At 48.4% G+C, this 23,164-nt stretch overlaps 1 protein-coding gene across 5 annotated transcripts in view; it reads right to left on the bottom strand.

The window, feature by feature from the left end:
* Positions 1-23,164, bottom strand: part of CLEC16A (C-type lectin domain containing 16A) — a 188,155-nt gene that overhangs the window by 150,701 nt on the left and 14,290 nt on the right. For all 5 annotated transcript variants that reach the window (XM_079121394.1, XM_079121395.1, XM_079121398.1 and 2 more), the window contains exons 3-9: positions 21,956-22,089; positions 16,116-16,264; positions 13,421-13,526; positions 11,634-11,757; positions 8,410-8,584; positions 7,126-7,179; positions 3,558-3,671 (exon numbers count right to left, since the gene is read on the bottom strand). In XM_079121394.1, coding sequence (XP_078977520.1) covers positions 3,558-3,671; positions 7,126-7,179; positions 8,410-8,584; positions 11,634-11,757; positions 13,421-13,526; positions 16,116-16,264; positions 21,956-22,089 — 856 coding nt within the window. The remainder of the gene's footprint in view (positions 1-3,557; positions 3,672-7,125; positions 7,180-8,409; positions 8,585-11,633; positions 11,758-13,420; positions 13,527-16,115; positions 16,265-21,955; positions 22,090-23,164) is intronic.

The raw sequence follows: 23,164 nt of genomic DNA, 5'->3' as shown, positions 1-23,164 counted from the left end.
AACTCTGCTCTCCCCCTGCTCTACTCTCTTCAATTTTGGTTTGGTTTTGTGAGAGGTCTGCTGGTAAAAATGAAGCAATACCAGTAACTTATCTACAAATTACGGGAAGGAGAAAGTAGGTTAAAAAAGACCAAGAAACTTAAAACAAGTTTGATCAAACCACATCCGAGTCAGGCAGGAAACAATAGGAGACTGTTCTCGCTCAGAGGGAAGGAGGTAAATGGCACAGGACCATTGTCAAGCAAGTTGAGAGGACTTGCATGCTCTTCCCGAATGTCAGCTGTAGTCACCAGAATACACCAGCTTTGATTCTCACACCTGGGGAAAGGCACTAACCGGAAGGGGAAAGCCTCCACTTTCACTTTGGCTGGCAATACCTTCCACACCAGAAAGTCTCGTTTTCAGTTCAGGCATCCACCACAACCAGCGGTTCTGTCCCAGAAGTGATTTGTGCCTCTCGCACCAGAGATGGGACCTCCACCCCAAGAAGAGGCCCTTAGGACAAGGGCAGATCTCCTAAACTCCCTCTGATAAGAGGGTGCACCTGAGGCAAGTGTCCTAAGCTGAGTAGTCACCAGAAACTTGCAATGTGCCTCTGCCCCCACTGCAAACCCAGAATGCCAACATCAATAGCCTGCTTGTCACATCCTGCTTGAGTTCCATAAAATGTTACCACTGGAGAAAACTGAGGACCGTTTACTGCTTCTTAAACTGCATGCAAATCTACAATTACCTCAGTAAAAAGTTCCAATTGAAAAAAACAGCCTATCAATTGATGAATGGGTTAAGGAAATAGGCATCACATATAATGCAATATTAGCCTTAAAAAAAGAAGGAATTTTTACCACATGCGACAATATGGATGAACCTTGAGGACATTATACTAAGTGAAATAACCCAGACACAGGAGAACAAAGCTGCATAATTCCACTTACATGAGGCATCTGAAATGTCCAACTCAGAGAAGCAGAGAATAGAACGAAAGATGAATGAGGCCTGGGGAGGGCAGCGGGCAGGTGGTATTCAGTGGGGTAAAGTTTCAGTTATACTGGTGGCTCTGCACCACAAGGTGAGTGAGTTCCAGAGACCTGCTGGACAGCACTGGCCTACAGATAATAATGCATTATGCACTTAAAATTTTGTTAATAGATCTCATATTGAATGTTCCTGCCATGATTTCAAACAATCTTATGACCCCCAGACCCCAAAGATCTGTGAACTCATCCCTACAACACCAAGCCTGAGCAGCACTGCCGTGGGAAGGCAGTCTGTGAGGAAGCCTCGGCAGCTACGCAGGGCCTGGAAATCATGTGCCACAGCAAAGTCCAGAGGGACCTGATACATCTCCAATTGTTATAATGTAAATGAAGTGTCAATTAGCAGTGGGCTGGGTGGAGACAAGGCATATTTAATGGCAAACATATGTCTCATCAGATGGGGGCAGCTCCGTAAAGCTTCCTGCAAAAGCACATGCGTAATGGAGACCAGATCTTCTGAATGCTCATGAGGCTCCAGAAATTCATACTCTTCTGTGAAACTTCATAAATTTTAATGTCAGCAATTCATAAAATTTTCTTTTCTTTTTTTTTTTTTTTTTTTTTTGGGGGGGGGGTGCTGGGGATCGAACCCAGGGTCTTGTGCTTACAGGGCAAGCACTCTACTGACTGAGCTATCTCCCCAGGCCCCATAAAATTTTCTTTTAAACACTGTAAAGATCAAACCAGGTATGTGTGAGGGCCAAGGTGCAACCTGATGGGCCCTGGATGGAAACATGGAACACATCTTCATCCTCACCAACAGCTCCAGGGCAGGGCAGGCTCCCCCTACTTTCTAAGTGGGGTGAGACAACCTGCCCACAGTCACCCAGCTGGTAGCTCTGACTGGATGCCCAATGGTTCTGCTGACTCAGCATCCTGTTGCTTACACTCATCTAGCCAAGCTAGTTTAAGAAGCCGCAGAGGAAGGGCCTCTAGCTCCCTGTACACTCAGTTTTCCAGACCATGTGATGTCACGAGATGGACCACTACAGGAGTCTTTCCTATTCAACACTTGTCATGCAATCCTCTTATAAATACTTCTCCCTCCCCTTTGAGCACTTACAAGACTTGAGAAAGAACATTTATTTACATATTGACCCACATCCGTCTCTCCTACTGGATTATAAAGCTCCAATGTGACAGAGATCATTTATGCTTTGGTATATCCTCCAGAAATAACATGATGGCCCAAGGAAAGGGCTTAATTAGCATTTGTTGAATGAATCCAGCCAGAATGGGACTGGCCACAAAAAGGTCCCAATTTGGCTATACCTCTACCACCACCAGCAAGGAAAGAAAGTTTCTGGGAACAGTTTCAGAAGCCCTAATGCTTCCTTGAACAGTAGAACGGCCTGGCCAGACCACTGCACAGCAGAGAAACCAGAGGGCCTCTTGTCTTTGCATTCCCTGCAGCAATGGTTCTTCCTGTGTAGGACCACAGTCCACCTATTCATCCAGTTGTTATGACACAGGTACCACAGGCTGGCCCAGCCCTTTAACCTCTGACTCTTGCCTGAGCGCCTGGCTCAGAGACAGACCGCTTAGGAAAAAGACTTTGTATGAAATAATCTGTGCTCACCCTAGACATGTATGCTGGGCCCATGTTGCAGCAATGTGAAAACAGACACAATGGCTGCCATGAGCTTAGAGGGGTGAAATCTCTGATGAGAGGAAATCAGGTGAAAGAGCCTTCCAGGCTGTGGGTATGGTGAGGGCACAGGTACGGAGGCAGAAGCACATGGCAGGTGGGACAAGAGCCAGCTGGACCAGTACTCAGGCAGCCTGGAGCTCCGGTCATTGAAGCAGGGTGGTAAAAGGGATAACAGAAAAAGAAACACAAGGGCCAAATGGGAAGACGTGGAAGAAGTCACAACACTGACCATTAGGTACACTGGCTCTGGCAGCATACAAAGTGCAACTCCAAGGCTCCTGCAGACCGCAAACAGGCTCTGCTTAGCATATAGATTGTTGAGAATTTAAAACTGGAAAGATTTTACATAAAAATGCACATTTTCAGCTTCTCTGGAAACATGAGATGTGTCCACAATACTATGGCAACACAATGTCCACACTCCTGTAGAATGACTGAGGCCAGGTGCAGGGGCAGCTGCACAGAGGCAAAGCGCTCAGCTTGCCAGGGCCCAGAACTCTCCAAGCCCTCACATGGGGCCTGCATCATTCACAGTCACTGTCCCCTTCTGGGGATCTCTGTGCCTCAGACAGGGCAGTCTCTCATCCCATCCTGTCCCAATGACAGCGCCTCACAGATGCACAATCTGAGGCCAAGTGGTATAATTCCTGTTCAATAACATACGACCAATCAATCCACCATTAATACCTGAGCCCAGATTTCCCTGGTAAGCATTTCAAGACTGATTAGTTCTTGAATCCCAGATCAGCTTATGCATCATTATTGCTGTATAAGCAAAATGTTGATTTCTGATTTTAGAGAAACATGGATTAATAAAACAAGTAATGGCTTTTATCAAGGTCAAAAGAGTCCCAAAGCTAGCAACTTACGGAACTCCTTTGAACATCCTGTTCAGTCTTGGCATACATCTCAGACAGATCGCCATTCAGAATGACTTCAGCTAAGGAATTCACCAGAGGTGCGTGATGTATAATTAGGAAGACCTGGTAGAAAAGGAGAGATGGGAGATGCATTAAAGAGTAGTCTTACAACCTTTCTTACCTGATCAGAAACAACCAGGTGGGGCTACATAAGTTCACAGAATAAGTCACACTTATTTTCAGTGACACTCTTCTGAGATTGGCCTGTCCTTCAGACTGTTGTCTATTTGGCTGGCTGCTCTTTCTTAGAAGAAAGTGCATTAAAGCAAGACTGTCCCTCACAGCAGGGTGAAGCCAAATCCAGCTCAAGTGGAGCAATGTGGGAATAAGCAGCCAAACCAGTATACTCCTTCTGATCCATGGGCAAGCTGGTGTCAAATTCAATTATGATAAGACTAGAAGGCACCATCCCAATCCTTCAGTGAGGGCCAGGAGTTTTGTTCCAGCAAGGACTTGGCAAAGGGGTGGAGATTCCATCACTGGAATGTGCTCCAACCCCTGTGGTGGTTTTTAGCATGCTGGGATGCTATAGCAGCGTCTATAGTGTGGAACTGGGGAAGAAAAACCACAGGAGCCAGAGGCAAACCTGGACCTGCCAGGATGCAAAACAGAAGGTTCTGAGCTAAGATGGTCCTGCTACCCCACCCTGCTGCCCAATGGTCAGAGGAGCGGCTTTAGGAATCAGGGTATCCAAACTGCCTTGCAAAGCTGGACCAGACACACCTGCTATCTTGCTTTAAAATGCAAAGGCAGCAACAAGGTGTAGCACAGTGGGCGGAGAATCTACCATCTGTATATAACAAGAGTGTGGGCACATTTGTATTTGTTCATTTATGTGTGCATAAACAGGGTTCTTAATCTTGGTACTATGGACAGCATGGTCCTAATTCTTTGTTATGGGGGCATCCTATGCCTTGTAGGGTGTTTAGTGCTGTCCTAACCTCCACCTTCTGATGCCCATAGCACACTCTTCCTCAGTCACAACAACAACAAATCTGCAGACCCTTCCAGATATCCCATGGGTAGGGGCGGGGGGAATCGCCCCAGGTTAAGAACACTGGCAGAGACTCTCCGGAAGGAAATAATGAATCCCTGTACTGTAGTTGTCTCTGGGGATAGGAAACAGGAGCGTAAACTTGGAAAAAAGAAAACTTGGCTTTTACCTTTTTAAGAACTTATAAACTAACCCTGACTGCCCCTGAGGTGTAAAACTGGGTACCCACAGAACAGGGGTAGGAGGGAGACTTCCTCACATCATGTTTTATATCATTTGAATAGGGAGAAAATATTATTCAAATAAATAAGTGCAATCCAAAATAAAAGGTACAGGCAGAAGAGCTAAATATCACAGACCTTTAAAATATCAGGGAGATCATTGTTGCAGAGACTACACAGTATGACCAAATGATTTAGGCCAGATCCAAGGCTATGGCAGGTGCTCAAAATGTTAGCAATACTGATGATTTTTTCTCACCTTCATTATGGCCAGATTACTGCCACACTTTACTTGACCACAAAACAAAACCCATCACTGAGTTTGTTCACGCTACAAATATCTATTATGTACCTTGTACAAAGAATGTGGCTTTATTCATTCTTTTATTCAGTCCATAAACATTTGGTGAGCACCTTCTAAGGACCCCTCCCAAAGTGAGCACATGGTACTCGTTTTCCCAGCTCTGAATGTTGGTTGCGGGGTTGGGGGTCACTGCAGGATCCTTGGAAGTGTACACAGGCCAGACTGGAAAAGCTGGGCCGGGTTGTCCACACCACACTCTCGTTGTATGGGGCAGTTGCGTTTCAAGGAGAAGACATCATCTATCACACTAAATTTATACCACCAATGTGAATTTTGTAACTATGCTTGTAAAACAATTTCTAAGTACGTACTGACCTTGTAGTGATGTAGGTGCTTTAAAACCTGATTTTAGGCTTTCACACATTATAGACCACAATATAATTAAGTTAAATGAAAATGCAGGGGGAGGAATGACTCAAAATCCTTGATCTTTAAAAGTGATCTTTGGGCTGGGGCTGTAGCTCAGTGGTAGAGCACTTGCATAGCACGTGTGAGGCACTGGATTCAATCCTCTGCACACATACAAATAAAGAAAGATGAGAGTGAGAGAGAAAGAAAGAGAGAAAGAGAAAGAGAGAGAGAGAGAGGGAGAGAGAGAGAGAGAGAGAGAGAGAGAGAGAATCTTTTGAAGGGATCTAAATTTGAGGAGCCCTGAATTATAAGCTATGCTTTTTGCAGGATACTGAAATAAATAAGTAGGTACCTGCACTACTGGTGCTTCACTAAGAAGCCAGGAGACCGTCAGAAAACAGGCAACGCCTCCCCACTAGAAGCCAGCTGTGGGGTTGGAGCCATGCCCCTCGGCTGAGGTCCTCCCACACATTGCTCTAGCAGCTCAAGGGTCCCCAAGGCGTTTTCCATGGGACTGCAGTGGCTGAACAACTGGCCCGCTTGGGTCCTTCTAAACTCTCAAGAGTCTCAACAGGAGATGTTGGTGGGTTCACAACGAGGTGGCAGGAAAAGGAGAGGCTGGGGTTGTCCTGAGCTCCATGGCACAGAAGGGCATTCAGACAGTCGGCACCAAGCAGGGCTGAGCAAACAGAGCCTCCAGAACAAGACTCTGGGATGCAAGCGGCGGTTAGGCCACATCCGGGTCCCACTCGGCCCACCGGCTGGAGGGAGGCAGTGTCTGAGTCTTTCTTCTCAGATGAGAGCCAGCCTCCCCCAAACTCAAAATAACAGGGGATCCAGTTAGAAGAACAGACTCTCATCATAGCCAATAAATATCTGTGCCACCGTGGAAGTGGGAACAGAGCTCCGGTCATATGTTTGACTACTTGACAGTCTAATGAAATGGCTTGCAAGTCTGGACTGCTAGTAATAAAAATATTTTTAAAGTTATGTAACTGGGTCACCATGGAGTTTTTCCCTTCTTGTAAATATTACATAATTACAAGAAGGAAGCACGGTTGCTGAAGGAGAGGAGGCAGACAAATCAGCTCAAGACAGGAGTCTGGGAGCTGAGGCTGTCATAGGACACCTTCAGAAGGTGATGTGGGAACTAGAACCACAACAAAACCTTTAAATAGCCTCATGACAGGAAGCTTGTTAAATAAAGGCTGCAGTGTGGACCCACACCACGGTCCAGCAGTTTGGGGCTTATTTCAAAATACTGAGAATAAAAGTCACACAAGCCCACACTTGCGTATGGAATGGAGAGCACTCCTCAGTTGTGTGGAAACCTGAGTCCCCATATAACAATGAAGCACACCAGTGCCAGGTCTGATTTACTTTTCATTTCTCTTTCAATTTCCATTCCCTGCCATGAAAAAGACACAAGCCACCTCTACTCAGTTTCTGGAAATAGAACACCCTCTCTTTTTCTTATGATTTAATTTCAAAACTGAGCACAGAGAGATGGGCTATGCAACTCAGGGCAGTCAGCAGCAGTTCGCAGACCCAGACCTGCCATGAACGCTGGAGAATGAGCAGACATACCTGTGACAGGAGATAGAGAGACACCGGCAGGCTGATTTTCGGTCGTTCTCCTCCCTAGTGAAAATTAGAGGAAAGAGGGAGAAGAGGGTCAAGGACACAAAAGGGAACAACAGAAAATACCTAATGCCAAATGCCATCAGTTTGAACCTGAAATGCCCAGCCCCTGACTTCCTCCTGACCCCAAGACTGCCTTTCCTAATGCTGGTCTTTCTGCAACAGATAGGCACCACCTGATTTCACTCAGTACCCTCTGCAAGGTCAGTTTTCAACTGTAGAAATCCCTTACCCAGAGTAGCAGCTGACCCAGGAGAGGGGCTTGCCCCTGAAGTTCCCAGGGGTGCTACTTTCCCCAGCTGGGCTCTGTGGTCCCAGTGGAGAGCCTCCAGGCCTATTCTTATCCTGGAAAAGGGTCTTCAAAACATGGGAGGGGGAGGTTTGGGGCTCCATCCCAAATCAGTCTGCAGGGGAGAGATCTTTAGGGTTCTCACTTTGAAACCAAAAAATGTGGGCTGGGAAGTTAATCGCCTTGTTGAGGTCACAGGGTTAGAAAAGGGAAGAGGCAGAAACTTGACCCCAGCCCTGAACACTCCAATTCCCAGGCTCTGTTGCTGGCTCTGGAGCTGCCTCTGCTGGAGCTAATCAGGCCACAACTCTTCTACTGTATTTACTTTTTTGTGGCAAGAATCCCCAACTTCCATCTCCAAAAAGGAAATGACATCCCCTTGAGACACATCTGCCAGGTGATGAGCAGCTCTCCTACCTCCTGCTAAGGTGGCTTTCTCCCCTGGGCCCCCTTAACTCTGGAGAGATGGTCCAGGTCCCCCTCCCTGGAACAGCATTTCTGGAGAGTCTCAGAAACGGCTGCTCAGAATCAACTGGGGGCAGGGCACCAGAGGATCTGCCATGACCACCCCTACCCCTTGGAACTGTGGACATCAGGGCAGGATCTCTCCCTGAGCTGCTCCATCCCTTCCTGTACCTTCTGTGAAGGTTGCACTGCTGCCTGGATCTTCTCCAAATCCATCAGCTCTGGGAACTATCAGGAAAAGCTGCTGGGGTGAGAACACCTCAGAGAAGGATGCACGGAAACCCAAGTCTGAATCCTAAGGGTTTCCTGTTTCCTCTGATGTTGGTTACCTAATCTTTCCTCATTCACTTTTACAGCTCTTGGGGAAAACCAGCAAGCTTTGAAAGGCTCTGGAAGGCCTTTCCCTCAGGTGCAAAGCCTTGGCCCCTTGCAAGTCTCAGCTATGGTCTGGGCTGTGGGCCAGGCGACAGACCTACCTTGTCAGGGTTCTCCAGGGAGGACACGTACAGGGGCAGGAAGAGCCTGTTGAGCAGGTGGTCACTGAGCACATCATTGAGGAACTCACAGTTGATGATCAGTATGTCATTGAGATAGTGCAGGTGGTCCAGGTGTTCAGCCACCAGGTCACTCAGCTTCCCCCGATTCCTGTGCCTGCAAGAGAAACCACCACCTCGGCTAGGGCCTTCAGGCCTAAAACCAGCATCTTGGACTTATGCCAGGGCAAGTTCATTCACGCACCCAGTGTCTGCACTAATGTCAAGAGACAGCCATGCTGACGCTACAGAGGACAAACATGAAGGGAAAAATGGATAAGTTCACCGCACCCATTTTAGGGGACTCCTAAATGAAGCCCCCATCCCCGAGGGTCTTGGAGTAAGTCACCCCACAACCACAACCCCAAACGAATGGGGAAAACAAAGCAAAAACAGTTAGTTAAGCTCTTATGGTAGCCACTGTATGACAGTATCTCCTAGGTGATGCGGCAAGATCCCCGGGCTCCCCAGATAAGCAGAGTTGATGAAGCCATAAATCCTCACCAATTAAAGCACTGCAGAGGCACTCTGAAGAGAAAAGCTGGCCTTACTCAGCAGCCACATCTGCCCCAGGGTCCCGACCATCTGTGGGACACAGAGCAAGGACACAACACCCATCCCCCAGGCCTGGCCTGAAGGTCTGTGCATCCTTGCAGTTGGCAACAGGCAGGTTTCCTGGGTCTCTTGGGTGGAGTCAGGCACACTCCAGAAGGACAGACGCAAAACACCAGGCGCAAGTTTCCACCACCCACAAGAGCAGCAGGGATCAAGCAACACAGCCAGAGCAAGACACTGTCTGTATCTTCACTGCCATCCAAGGAATACAGAAGTTAAAATGCAAGGGAAGATAAAATGCAACAGAAAATAAAAGGCTCCTACAATGCTACGGCCAACACATCCATGATCCACATTTGGGAACCTGTGGCTCCAGTCTTTTGGGCACATTTTTACCTCTCCCTATGGTCAACCTAAAGTGCAGGTAATGAGTATGTACCCATCCAGCATTGCATGTTTCAAGAAAATGAGGACAAGCAGGATCAATCTCACTCGTTTTTACATAATTTCTGGTGATTGTTTCTTTTTTGTACTAGGGATTGAACTCAGGGGCACTCAACCACTGAGCCACATCCCCAGTCCCCCCCAACCCCTTTTTGTGTATGTTGTTAGGCTTTTTTTTTTTTTTTTTTTAATTTAGAGACAGGATCTCAGTGAGTTGCTTAGCGCCTCACTAAGTTGCTAAGGCTGGCTTTGAACTCGAGGTCCTCCTGCCCCAGCCTCCCAAGCTGCTGGGATTACAGGTATGTGCCACCACACCTAGCCCAGCGATTGTTTCTTATGAGACTTTAGTAAGATCTTTGGTAAATATCTACCACAAACTCATGTTGCAAGGCCTCAGCATCTCATGAGCTCCTGGGAACCCTCGGCACGCCTGAGACAACAGTACTCATGCACAGTGCCTCAAGTTCTTCCCCCACTTAACAAGACACTAAGGAAACACTTCTTCGGTTAGCTATTTACTCCACCTCGTTAAATAGTTAAAAAAAAATACCTGCAATGTATTTTATCAGAGTAATATATACAGAAGGTTTAAAACTCAGGGAGTACTGCTCAGGTGATTATGAAAAACGGCAGGTCCTGGCCCAGCCTTGTTCCCACCTCCTGGCTCTTGAGAGTCAGTTTTTAACTTCTGGTTGTTTCTGTGGGTTGTTCCTCTCATACTTTCATAAAATCTGGGTTGATTTCTGTTTTGTGATTGAGGCTTTCTAGATATAATCTATTGACCTCCTGTTCTGACAAGACTCTCTGTGGTCCCTCCGCCCCTTCCCTCGACAGTAGTTATCCGTAACTGGTACTGACATTACGACTGTTCACGGCAGAGTCAAAGAGGACTGAATTCACTCCCTTGGATCATTGGTGTCCTACTGGAACCAAATGCCTCGTTGAGCATCATAACAGTGACTGTTCTTACCCACTAAGGATCTGATTTTCTCACAGGCTTGGTCAGATCTGCCAGCCACCTGTGCTTGCTTCTTTCTCCATGTCAGATCTAATATTCTATCTATCCAGCTCCTCTCACCCTAGAAGACCTCCTTCCTGGGTCCCTTCCATATTATGATTTCTCACCAAACCTGCCAGGAAAACCTGGCAGTCTGTGGCAGTGTTCTGCAGTGTGGGTGGTTTTGCCTTTAAGGGGATATGTGGTGAGGGCTGGAGACATGTCTGTTGCCACAGCTGGAAAGGACTAGATGCTATTGACATCTAGTGCACGAAGCCAGGGATGCTGCTAAACATCCTGCAAGGCACAGGATGCCCTGCATCAAAGATGCATCCTGGTCAAGGGAGAGGAATCCCACTGTGGGACTCCGAGTCATCCCTGTGGGAACAAAATCACCCTCTTAAGTTATTTTACAAAGATTTGTTGAGAAATAACTCACATATAATAAAACTTACCGACTTGAAGTATATAGTTGAATGATTTTAAAACATTTTCCTTCCTTCTTTCCTTTCATGCAGGGGATGGACGTGAGGCCTCATGCATGCTAGGCTAGTGCTCCACCCAAGCTACGTCCCAGCCTCGATGGTGTTTAGGGCACCCAAAGTTGCCCAACCATCATCACAGTTGACTCAAGAAAAGCCCTGCACATGCTCATTAGCAGGGGCTTCCAACTTCCCCCAACGACACGCCCTCCTCCCGCACCCCCAGGCCTAGGAAACCACTAATCTACTCTCTGCCTCTAGATTTGCCTATTCTGGGCATTTTATATAAATGAAATCACATGATGCGTGGTGCTGGGTCTGTTTCTTTCACTCCGCATCATTTTCTGAGGTTCCCATGTCACAGCACATGTCAGTACTTCGTTCCATTTTACCACCAAACACTACTCCACTGTCTGGAGAGATCACAATCTCATTTTTCACTCATCAGCTGACAGATCATCCTAATCTTCTGACCAGCACGGAGGACAGGTGCACTGACACCCTGCATACTGGCCCGTCTCTGGGAGGCGAAAGCACTGTTTCCAACTCTTCTGTTTTAAACAGGTGGGGAGAGCCTTTTCCAATAGGCAAATCCATGCTCTGCCCCCGTCAGGCAGGAAAGTGCTGTTCTCCTGAGGTCTCCCCTCAGCACTCTGCCCACCTACCAAAGACCAGGGGGAATCACTTACTCCTCATCTGTCTGCACACAGGTGTCAAGTTCGATCACATGGCTCCCGATGAACCAGACCAGATTGGAGAAGTAAGGGACAGCGGTTTTATCTCTGATATAGTGCAGCATGGCCTGGTTATCCACTGAAAAAATTCACAGAAGAAAAGAAAAAAAAAGTCAAACTACCAAAAATAACTTGGGGGAGATTAAAAAAAAAACAACCAAAAAACCACAATGAAAAAGCCCTCTGCTATAATCTGAAATTGTCTTTCTTTCCTGGAAATACTTGAAAATGTTTATCTTATTCATAAAACTGTACTCATCAAGGTAGTTCTTATGCTAGTCTTAACTTCGTACAGCTACACAGGGGGGCTAACCAGCTGCAGTGCACTGGAGAGCCCGCTGTAAGCAGTGGGCAGTGCTGGACTACCAGAGAATGAGGCCATTCTCAAACAAGGTTCCTGCACTCACATGTAAGGGTCAGTTAAGAAAGTGGAAAACCAGAGGTTAATGACTTACATGACACTGGCATAAGGAACAGGAATCGTCATGGAAGGAAAGGCAGAAACAGACAACAGTTAACAGGGTTAGGAACTGGGAAGGTGAGACAGCTGCTCAAAGGGAGAGAGGCTGGGGCAGGAGCATCTAAACCAAAAAAAAGGTTAGAAGAGAGCCAGGAAAAACGGTGAGCAGAAGGCAGCAAACCAATCACAGTGTGCACCAGGGTCGCAAACTCAGAAGGCTGCCAGGTTGGCCGATGGCCCAGGGAGCAAAGGCAGTCACCTGGTGGGTAAACTGGGGCATCCAGGCTTCAACCCCGAAAGAGGCTGCTGCTTCTCAGCACCAGCTGACCCCTGTCCTGCTGGACTGTGGGCCCAGAATAGCCAAATCACACCTTCAAGTCAGAAATCCAGACTATCCCATAAGATTTCCCGATTTTTAAGTACTGTCGATGTTTTTAAAACCATCTAAGCCAATCAAAGCATGTCTGGACACTGGTGTCAGCCCTCAGGCCTTCAGTTTGCGACCTCTGGATGGACAAAACTGGGTTCCTAGAAAAACTCTCAAACTTAATGTGATCCCAGATTGGGCAGGCTTAAGCCCTTGAGAAGCCACCCCCACCCCCCAATTACGGTCATCTCAAGTAATTACAGCCTGACTCAAGAAGGCCAGAGCCCTTTAATCCCAGAGAAAACAGAGCCCCAACTCCACTGTGGTGCCTACAAGGGAAGGTACCCCCTCAGAGGAGCAACTCTAGCTGGGAAACCTGTGGGCAGCTAGCCTTTGTGCTGGTGCTCCTGGAGGCAATGTCTGCTGCATCTTAGGTTTGTCCTGGAAGAAGGAATTTGGCAGCAAGGAGCTTTTCACAGTGGGAGTACGACGTCGCCCCCTGCTGCTCATGCTGCTAAATGCTTTTACACATTTAAAGAGAACCTATCTTCTAGCTGTAATGGAATATATTTAATAGGCTAAAACACAAAAATTTAAATCTAACATTTATAAACAACAACTTAGCTTTATCTAGTTGTAATATGACCACTCTGAATCCCACATATGCTTCGTGGGGGCATCCTACTTCTGGGTAGCACCCAGCAAGACCCAAACATGCAGAGAGAAGACAGTGGTACCAAGACTGAGCTGAGGGCCCAGATAAGTGTTCAGTGACAGCAAGCCTACACTGAGACAGGCAGTCACGGCTCATAATGAGCTCCCTATTACTCTGCAAGAGATGGACGCAGGCGCGTGGGAGCAAGCACTTTACTGCCAGTTAGAACCAGCCAAGGAAGAGCTCACAAGGAAACTTACCTTTGTAGACATTCAAAGTTATGGTTCTTACAGCGATGCGAACCATGCTTTCAGGGTGATTGAAAAATTTGATGGCTTCTGTGTACAGGGCAAAGTCATTGGTGTGCTGAAATACAAGTTACCAAGAGTCACAAGCCATGAGACAGACCTGCCCCACACCAGTGTTCTGAAACCCATCAGAAAGTATGCTAAACGCTGCTACTGTGAACCTCAAGCCAGGAGTTCAGTACCGGGGGAAATGTGGGAGGGGGAAGGAACAGGAAGGAGAGGCAGACTTGGATCCATCACCTGTCCTGTCACTTCTTAGCAGTAGGAGGCAATACTTTTAAGCCTCTGTGTTTCTTCATCTATAAAATGGGGATCACAACACCCACTTTGTGGTTACCAGGATTCAAGGAGATCATTTCCTGCCATTACTTAGCCCAGCAACTGAGCCCTAACAAGCCCTCTATGAAAATGGCAGTGACCCTCAGATGCTACTCCAAATAATTCAAAGGCAAAGTTTCTCTAAGTTCGGAATCTCCTTTTGCCACTAAATTTTTCTCTGGAAGATGAAGAACCCAGGTGTCTTCTGCACTTCCCAGCACTGGGAGGCCCTGGGCCCCATCTCCAGCACCGCAAAAAAAAAAAAAAAAACAAAAAAAAAAACAGATCAAACAGTTCAGAACCCCAGAAATCCACTGCCCCAGGTAAAGAAAAAAGTGGAGCGGGCTCTGGCCCAGGGGAACATACAGTGGAGTGCTCTTCCGCCCTCTGGTGGCCAATGCTCCCAGCTTGAGGGCCGGCAGAGCAGCACAGAAGCCCGGAGGCGTGGGGTCCTCCAAGACCGGCCCTCCCAGGTGGGCTGCAGAGGGTTCAAGGCGACAAGTGTTCCAGTGAGACAAACACACTTGAAGGACCAGAAGGCAAGTACGCATCTAGTAAGTGACAACTACTCCATGGGCTCACTTTAAAGAGGAAGTCACGCCCACCTCAGTGAGGCGCCTGCCGCTCCTGTGATGGCCAGTAGATGTTCTTTCAGCAGCATCGCTCTGATCCCAGATCCAAGGGTTTTGCCCTCCCAGCCCAGGGTGCAGAGGCAGATCCAGCCCTCACTCTATCTCAACTTCAGGGGGCTTTTCTTGCACCAAGGAGAACGTTTGGGAGAATGCCAACATCGTCCCTCTGCTCTCGATGTGTTTACTGAGCACCTACGATGTTTTGGGTGTGGTTGACAAATAGCATTTCTTCCCTTGAAGGCCAGTTCTTCCCCACCACTAAACAATTAAAATCAAGGTTCAGGCTACTGTTGACACGCCAAATGGGACAGTCAGATGGATTCTGTCCAGACCTAGAAAAGATATCTGGACTATGGCCTGACTTCAAATACAGGTTGGATGTGATCACCAATCAGAAGACACTGCCACACAGATAGTACGTGACTGTGGCAGCCGGCCTTCGAGTTGGCCCCAAAGATCCTCACCTCCTGTATCACACACTCAAGTCCTTTCCCACACCAAGCCAGAGCTGGCCTGTATGACTCGAGGAACAGGGCAGAACTGCTAGCATGTGGTTTCTGCAGCAGGGCCGTAAGATATTACCATTCGCCTTGGTTTCTTGGACACACTCTGGGGAAAGCCAGCTGCTAAGAGATGAGGACACTTGAACAGCCTGTGAACAGGCCCACACAAAGGGGAACCAAGTCTCCCACCAGTAGCTGGCACCAAACTGGCTGCCCATGTGAATAAGCCAGCTTGGGTGCAAGTCCTCCAACCCTAATCCAGATTTCAGCTGACTTCAGAACTGCCAAAGCAGTTCTGCCGGGCCAGCTCTAAACTCCAGATACACTGAGAAAGAAATGTGATGCACTTCTAATCAGTGAGACAGGAAGGAAACCCTGGTGGGAGGTTCATGAGAAAGTTTTTTGGAAGTAAAAAAGGGACACAAGGAGGGAAGTGATTCAGCAGTAGCATGTATGTTTGTGATGTTTGGAGCTGCTGCAGCCATCCTGTGACTATGAGGGGTAGAACCAGAGAACAGATGCCAACTGAACAGTCAGTAGAGAAGGAAGATGGAAAAGCTTGGGTCCTTGATGAAGTGGGTGAGCTAGGATCAACCAGACCTAGCACGGCCAGTGTTTATACCTTTTAGTATATGAGATAAATTGACCTTGTTGTTCAAGTTCCTTTTAATAGTCAAAGCAGCAGAAATTTATCCATTTCAGTTGTTAATTCTCCCCAGGAATGCCAGGGACATTAGTTTGTAAAGAAATGTCTACAGTATTAGGTAGCCAGGTACATCCTCAGCATTTTAAAAATACCATTTCATTTAATTCAATCCCTTAAAACCCAAGGTGTATGTTTTCACACCCATTTCTCAGATGAGGAAACTGAGGCTCAAGGAGGGACTGGAATTTCCCTGAGGTCACATAGCAAGGAAGTAGCAAAACGAGGCCTGCTTGACCAAGAGTTCTGGTCTTTCCTACAGGGCATCACTACTTCTGGACATGTATTACTGCCAAGTATAATAGTGCTCTCAGCACAAACTGAACTTTACATTGAAAATGGAAAGATAATTTGTTGAATTTTAAAAAACTTTAAAACATGCCAAAGTCAAATGGTGTTGCTGTGACAGTCACTGATAGTGAGCGCCTAAAACAGACCCGAGCTGTGACAGGGTTAGCTTTATACACAGGCGCCCCCTGGAAAGCACTCACCTCGTTGTAAAAGAAGTGGACAGTGTGGTTGTTGAGCTTTAACGACAGCGTTTTCAGGAACGATATGTAATATGCCATAATCTCCTCATCAGAAAAGTCAAACTTATGAACAATGATAGAATTTACATAGTTATTGGACAGCAAATAATCTGGAGGGAGAAAAAAACAGTGGTACAGGTTAACTCCTGATGAAGGAGATGAGCAAGGGGCGTCTGGCACGCATAGGCAACCACGTCAGTACCCAGGTAAGCTTCGGGGTCACTGGGCGTGCACGAAATAACAGGGGCAGCTTAGCTTTCAACCAGCAAGAAGGGCCTCAGCTCCGCACACCTCTCTGGAGAAAGGTGGAAGGCAACACCAGAGGAAAGCCTGTCCCTTCCTGCAGACACCAAGAAGAAAGGTCCCTCAACAATGCCTTTGCTCCTGGCAGAGTTCAGCACAGCTGGGTGGGGAAGGTCAGGTGGTGCATGGCCACTTTCACAAACCACCCCCAAGTGAGGGGGAAAGGCTCTGCCTTCCACAAAAAGCTGCCCTGTTTTGCCATTGAAAGTCACATTGTCATGCCCAAATGACACAGGACTACACAGGGTCTTCCTCCTTACAGCAGCGTGATTTCACAACAGTCACAGTGTGTTCCACCCCTAGACTCCTGCACCAGGCTCAGTGCTGCCAGCTACGACTCGCCATCATGACCATACTGCAAGCCGGGCTCATCTCTCCTGTTCTGCAGATGAGAAAAGAGCTCAGAGAGGTTGGATGACTTGCCTCAGGACACAGAGACAGGAAGTCACAGAGAAGGGATGCAAGCTCATGATGTTAGAGCTTGTCACTGCCCCACAATATGGGACTGACCATGAAAACTGGGTACTGAGGGCCTGGGGCTGACGGGAGAACAGGCCCTGCCCCAGACCAGCTCTGGGCCCCAGGCCCAGTATGGTGAGGGCTTCCAACTGAGGAAGGAAATCTGGAAAACCAATTGGAAGCTGCATCTCCTGATTCTGAAGTGTTGGCCGTGACATCAACCAGTTCTTAAAACAAAAACAGGTCTACAGACCACCAGCAGCCACAGCCTGCAGTGTGAGTCCTCAGTGTTAGACTCCTCATGGACAAGTTCCTCTCCAAGTCCTCACCAGCCACCTGCAGAGCAGGGCTGCTAATGGAAGAGCCCAGCTCCATCTCCCCTGCCTCCCCACAAAGGTCAAAGGTAGGATGTGATGGGCAGCTGCCTGGAGAGGTGCAGGTGAGGCAGTAGAGTGACATGGTTCAGAGCCTGGCTCTTCAAAGGCCACCGCTCAGACTAACCGCACAGTGTGCCCTAGAACTGGGAGGGTGGGAGACGCAGAGGTAGCACCCAGCCTGACTTGCTGAGTCAGAGTGCCTGTGGAGGGCGGAAAAGCGGGCTCCTCAGGCAGGTCTGCTTGAGAGGCGCTGGGTCCACATGTGCATGAGGATACCTGCTGCTTGGGTCCAGATCTTGCCTGTCACTTCCTAGACACGAGACCTGGGCAAGCTGCCCGCTCTCCCCACTCTGCGGTTCCCTTGCTGGGAACAAAACCTTCCTCAGGCTGTGGTGGAGTAAAAGGGGCCAACACACAGCAGCACTCAGGACAGCATGAGGCAGAGTAAGCACTCAGCAATGTTAGCTGCCACCCTCTTCTCAGTCTGCTCTGGCAGATTCCAGAGTCGGGCCCAGCTGCTCCTGGGTGAGGGGGAAGCAGCTCATCAGGACATCTGGAGCCAGCAAGGCACCTGGCTGAGCACCATCAAAGTACGACTGTACATTCTGCTTGCAATGACCAAATCACTAAGAGCCATCTAGGCTCAGGTCTGTGACAGGGACCACAGGGTAGAACCATGGCAAGCTCCTCATCAGAAGCCAACTCTCTTGGAAGGTTGCTGTGCATTCTCTGAGCAGGCTCAGGAGACAGGCTGTGCAGACTGTAGTCTCAGAAGTAGTTTTCAAAATCTGACTGTAACAGTTCCTAAGGTCTGGCCCGCCCCAAGAGAAGGCAGGTAGTTACATGTGTCACAGATACAAAGGATGTATGTACCTTAAGTACATGCACTAGTGCATTCAGCACACGCCCCCCTCACAGACCTGGGGGGTGTGGCACATGCACACCATGTGAGAGCTCTTACATGCCCAGCTCTCCAAGGCTCCCCCTCTGGGCCCAGCCACAATGTCCTCCCCAAGGCGAGGCCCACCTGACTCCCACCTCCACAGACTTATTTTGCCTCTTCTTGAAGCTGATGTCAATGGGCTCCAACAATGCCTACTCTCCCTAGGTCTGGTCTCTCCCACTCATCAGACCTGAGCGATGCAGTGTGCATAGTGGTGGCTCACCAGTCACCATTGTTGCTATGTATAATTTCATTCTTTGAATACTCCACAATTTATTTATCCCCCCCCCCCAGAATCAAGCATATAATATGCAGCCCAGGTGACTCTCATGCCCAAAGCACTTCTTCACTCTGTCATTCTGGCATCAATGGGCTAACAGGAGAAGGGAGTGTTGGAACCTCTTGTGGAGCCCTGTGGTGACTGGTTAGTGGCTTCTGGGCCACCAGCGGCACAGACCCTATGCTGGCAGCTTCAGATGTGCAACTGTGAGTCTTCTGGCTGCGCTCTGGACCTGGGACAGTCACAGGCTTGGGCCATTCCTAGTGGGGACTTTTCCAGGGCCTCCAAGAGATGACTGTGGGTGTTGGGGGACCACCACGGGGGCAGGGGAGGGCTCAATCATTGGGCTGGGGTTTTTCTACTACCCCCTCACTGTGTGGCTGACTTTCTGTGGTATCCTTTCATAATAAACCCAGGAGTCTGTTTAAGTAATCTCAGTCTCTTGGGCCTCTGTCACTTAGGTCACCAAACCCAACAGGCGACAGATGCATTTGTGAGGTGGCTCCTTGTAATAGTGAAAAACTGGAAAGCACCTAAATGTCCATGGTCAGGTTTAATAGATTAGGCAACGCAAGCACGGCTCTTAAACCAAACCAGTGAGTGCTCTGTGAGGGGACAAGGGGAGGATCTGAGATATACTGGTGAGGGAGGAAAGTAAAGCAGGCAGAAGACAGTTTGGGTACGCTCAACTGTTAAGGCGAGACAAACTGACTTTCTACATTTTTGTACATCTTTGCTACCTCATTGTTTCATAATGAAGGCACTTTCTATGATCAGAAAAGAAAAGTGAAGATCACTTCTCCTTCTCCTTCTCACTGCTTGCAGATGCGAGCCTTGTAAACCAGCAGTGATCTACTTGTCTCTTCAGGGCTTATGGAGCACTCTGATGAAGTGCCCAGGCAGCAAGGGCATCTGCCTGGCTCTCTCGAAGCGGGCGTCCTTTTTGATCCCAGTACAAGAGAAGCCACACATACTGCCTGACCTCACCTGTGTGTGCTATCTACAGGAGCAGAGCTAATGGAAGCAGACAGTGGCTCCCAGAGGCCAGGGGTGGGGACAGGCAGATGTGGATCAGCAAACTGGGTTCCAGTTCTAGGTGGTCAATTCTGGGCATGTAACATCCAGCACGGTGACCACAGCTAACGATACTGTAACAGATGCTTGGAATTTGCTCAAAGGTTATGTCACAAGTGTTCTCATCTTACACAAAGAGGGAACTATGTTCATTAGCTTAACTGAGGTGATTATTTCAGTATGCACATTTATCTAGTTGTATACTTTAAATACATACAAAAAGCCAGACTTTTAAAAGCCCCTGTCTTTATCCCCTAGCCCTATGCCTTCCTGGGTTTGAAAAGGGTTACCAGAAATATGACTCAAGGGCACCCTGATTAAATGGTAACACCAGCAGCATGGCCACCTGCCACCTGCCAGACCCCAAGCTGAGCCCTGCACCTCCTCCCATACTCGCTCCTTTATCTGCTGCCACTCAGCTGCTATTATCTCTGCTGGACAGAGGCACATCTGTAGCTGCAGAGCTAACTCCCAGGCACACGCAGGGAGCAGGGGCTCCATCAGCCCCCACCTGGCTGGGTCACAGTCCTGTGTCTGCGCCACTGAGCTGGCTCTTCCCCCAAGAGCATTCAGAAACCGCATGTTGTTTCACATCCAGCGAAACAGAAGCTTATAACAGGGGAAGACATGCAGGGAGGCAACCATCAACCACAGCTGTCAGCCTGTGGTCGCCCAGCGTGAGGCATCTCCAAGACAGCAGCACCATCTAGTGGCCACTGCTGAAGCCACCACGCAGCAGCTCTTGCCACCAGGAAGTAAGGCTACCTACCATGTGGAGCTCCTCCTGCCCACAGACACTTGCCCAAGCCTGCCCTGAGGACCAAGAGCCTGCCTTTGATACAGATGCTCAGCCACTTGTCTCCTCATATTTCTTGTGGGCAGGGTCTGGGCTTGGTGTAGTTTCTTGGAATAACAGAGCAGTGACGAAGCACAAGGATTCAGCACTGCACCAGGGCTGTGACAGTGCGGCTGGGAGCCCTCTACCCACCAGATGCCAGCAGCACCCCTCTCCACCTGCATGGTGACAACCACAAACGTGTCCAGACACTGTCAAGTGTCACAGGCCTGGAGTCATGTGCACCCCCAGCTCCTGGGCTGAAATGGTTTCTCTGCTCTGGCCTTGCTAGAGCTGTCCCCTTGGGCCTATGGCTCGAACTCTCTTGATGTTCAAACAGGGGCACCGATGGCTCTTACCTCATCGGGGTGTTGTTACAGATGAAGAACCTGGGCCTAATGAGGGCAGGTGCCAAATGCAGAGTCCCACGCTCGCCAGCTGGGCACTGGCACTGTGGCGGGAAGGAGGGAGGTGCGGCCCCTCTGCTGCGTCCTTCCTCTCCCGCCTCCTCCAATGCTATTTGGCAACCAACTCTTACTAACAAGTAAGATGGGTGCAAACACCCCCAGAGTCACTCGGCAGAGGCAACCCTCTTAGCCCTTCATGGTAACCCAGCACGCAGGGATGAACACAGTCTTGTAGACTGAACTGTGTCCCCCACAGATTCATATTAGGTCGAAGTGCTAAACCTAATGCGACCGCATCTGGAAGCAGGGCTTCTGGGAGGTGATTAGGGTTAAGTGAGGTTGTAAGGGTGAGGTCCTAATCTGATGAAACCAGTGTCCCTATACGAAGAGGAGACACCAGAAGCCATCCCCTCCCACTCCCTTCTTAATCCTGCTATAACTCCTGCTGTCATACACAGGAAAGGCCATGCGGTGAGCAGGTGGCTACTATGGTCTGAGTATGTCCCCCAAAGGTTCACGTGTTAGACCCTTAATTCCTACATACAGCAGTGTTGGGAGGTGGAGTCTAGTGTGAAGTGTTTTGGTCACCGGGACACAGCCCTCATGAACGGCTTTGTGCCTTTGTCACCTGAGTTCTCGCTCTCAGGAACTGGATTAGATGCCTCAAGAGCAGCTGTTATAAAGCAAACATTCTCTCCCTTTAACATGTGTCCTCTTGCCCTTGCACTTTCTGCACCATGTTGAGGGGTACGAGGTCCTTGCCAGATGTGTCCATTCAATCTTGGACTTCCCTGCTTCCAGAATCATAAGCCAAAATAAACCTCTTTCCTTTATAAATTACCTGGTCTCAGGTATTTTGTTATAGCAACAGAAAACAGACTAAGACAGTGGCCATCTGCAAGCCAAGAAGAGAGCCTTCACCAGAAACCAAAGTTGATGGTAGCTGCAACTTGAACTTCTACCCTCCAGAACTGTGAGAAAACAAATCTATTATTTAAGCCACTCAGTCTATGGTACTTTGTTAGGGCAGCCCAAGTAGAACATACACAGCAAGCATGGACATACAAAAATCATGCCAAACTACACCCTGCTGACAGACACAAATGTCAAGCAATGTCCTTACAAAGTGAAGTCTCGTGACTGATATTCTCGAAGAGGATGTTCAAGGTCTGCAGCAGCTGAACACACACATAGCGGCCTGATTTCTGCCTCAGGATGTTCAAGAAGAAAACAAACATGTTCTTTTCCAGGAAGAAGCTGGGGAGAGAATGAGTAAGGGTCAGTGGTTTGCTTCAATAAGTGGAAACCAAAAGCATCCTCTGGTCACATCCACAGCACCCGCATGAGCCCTGCCCTGCAGGAGCATCAACAGGGACACCAGATCATGCCACCACAGGGCCTTAGCTTCCATTCTGTCAGGTTCCCATGATGCCATCTTCCTTCGGGCCAACATGCAAGCTTTCAACTCTCTTCCCAGAAGGTAAGAACAGTGCTGATTCAAGAAGCAGTGAACTGGGCTGGGGTTGTAGCTCAGTGGTACAGAGCTTGCCTAGCATGTGTGAGGCACTGGGTTTGACCCTCAGCACCACATACAAATAATAAAATAAAGGTATTGTGTCCATCTACAACTAAAAATACTTTAAAAAAAAAAAAAAAAAAAAAGCAGTGAACTAGATTTCTGACAGAATGGGAAGAAGCTCTGCCTGCAATCTATGCTTGCAACCCTAGGCAGCCTTTCCACCGCAGTGTCTGCCACCTTGGTTTCCTTACTGAGCCTCTTTCCTTTGCTCTCCTTATCTTTGACTCTTAAGAAAAACAACAACTGGAATTCCCACGGAGGGATTAGATAACGATGACTAATGAGAGTTTGGGTTCCAAAGTTGTCAAGTTTGTAGTTTCTGTGTTTTGGGGCTGAAAATAAAGATGAAGGTGCTGATGTGGTGGAGGGACCCTCACTGGCCCCCTCGTTTCTAAATGCCTTTCTTGCTCTGGACAGGGCACTTGCCTGAATGTGACCAAGAGCACTGGCTTTTGGAGATACATGCTGGAAACAGAATCCCCTAGTAGAATCCCCTAGTGCCTTTTCCAAAGGAAAAAAAATGATGTTTCTGGTAATGTGTTCTGTGCATTCAGCCAAAATTAGATAATCTTTCATCTGTAATGTTTATCAGAAATCCCTGCAGTCGCATGTCCGCTAGTGACTTAGTTCTGGGTGTCTCTGCCCCTGACTATGAGCTCCTCAGAGGTGAGATCAGGGGTCTAGCACTGGCTCAGTGCCCTATAATTTCTGTTTGGATCCATGAAAGAGCAAATGAATGGATAAATATGACCT

Source organism: Sciurus vulgaris (assembly GCF_902686455.1).
Source record: "Sciurus vulgaris genome assembly, chromosome: 18".
Taxonomy (NCBI): domain Eukaryota; kingdom Metazoa; phylum Chordata; class Mammalia; order Rodentia; family Sciuridae; genus Sciurus; species Sciurus vulgaris.
Note: the sequence above shows the minus strand (reverse complement) of the source record. Positions and strands in the feature narration are given on the sequence as shown.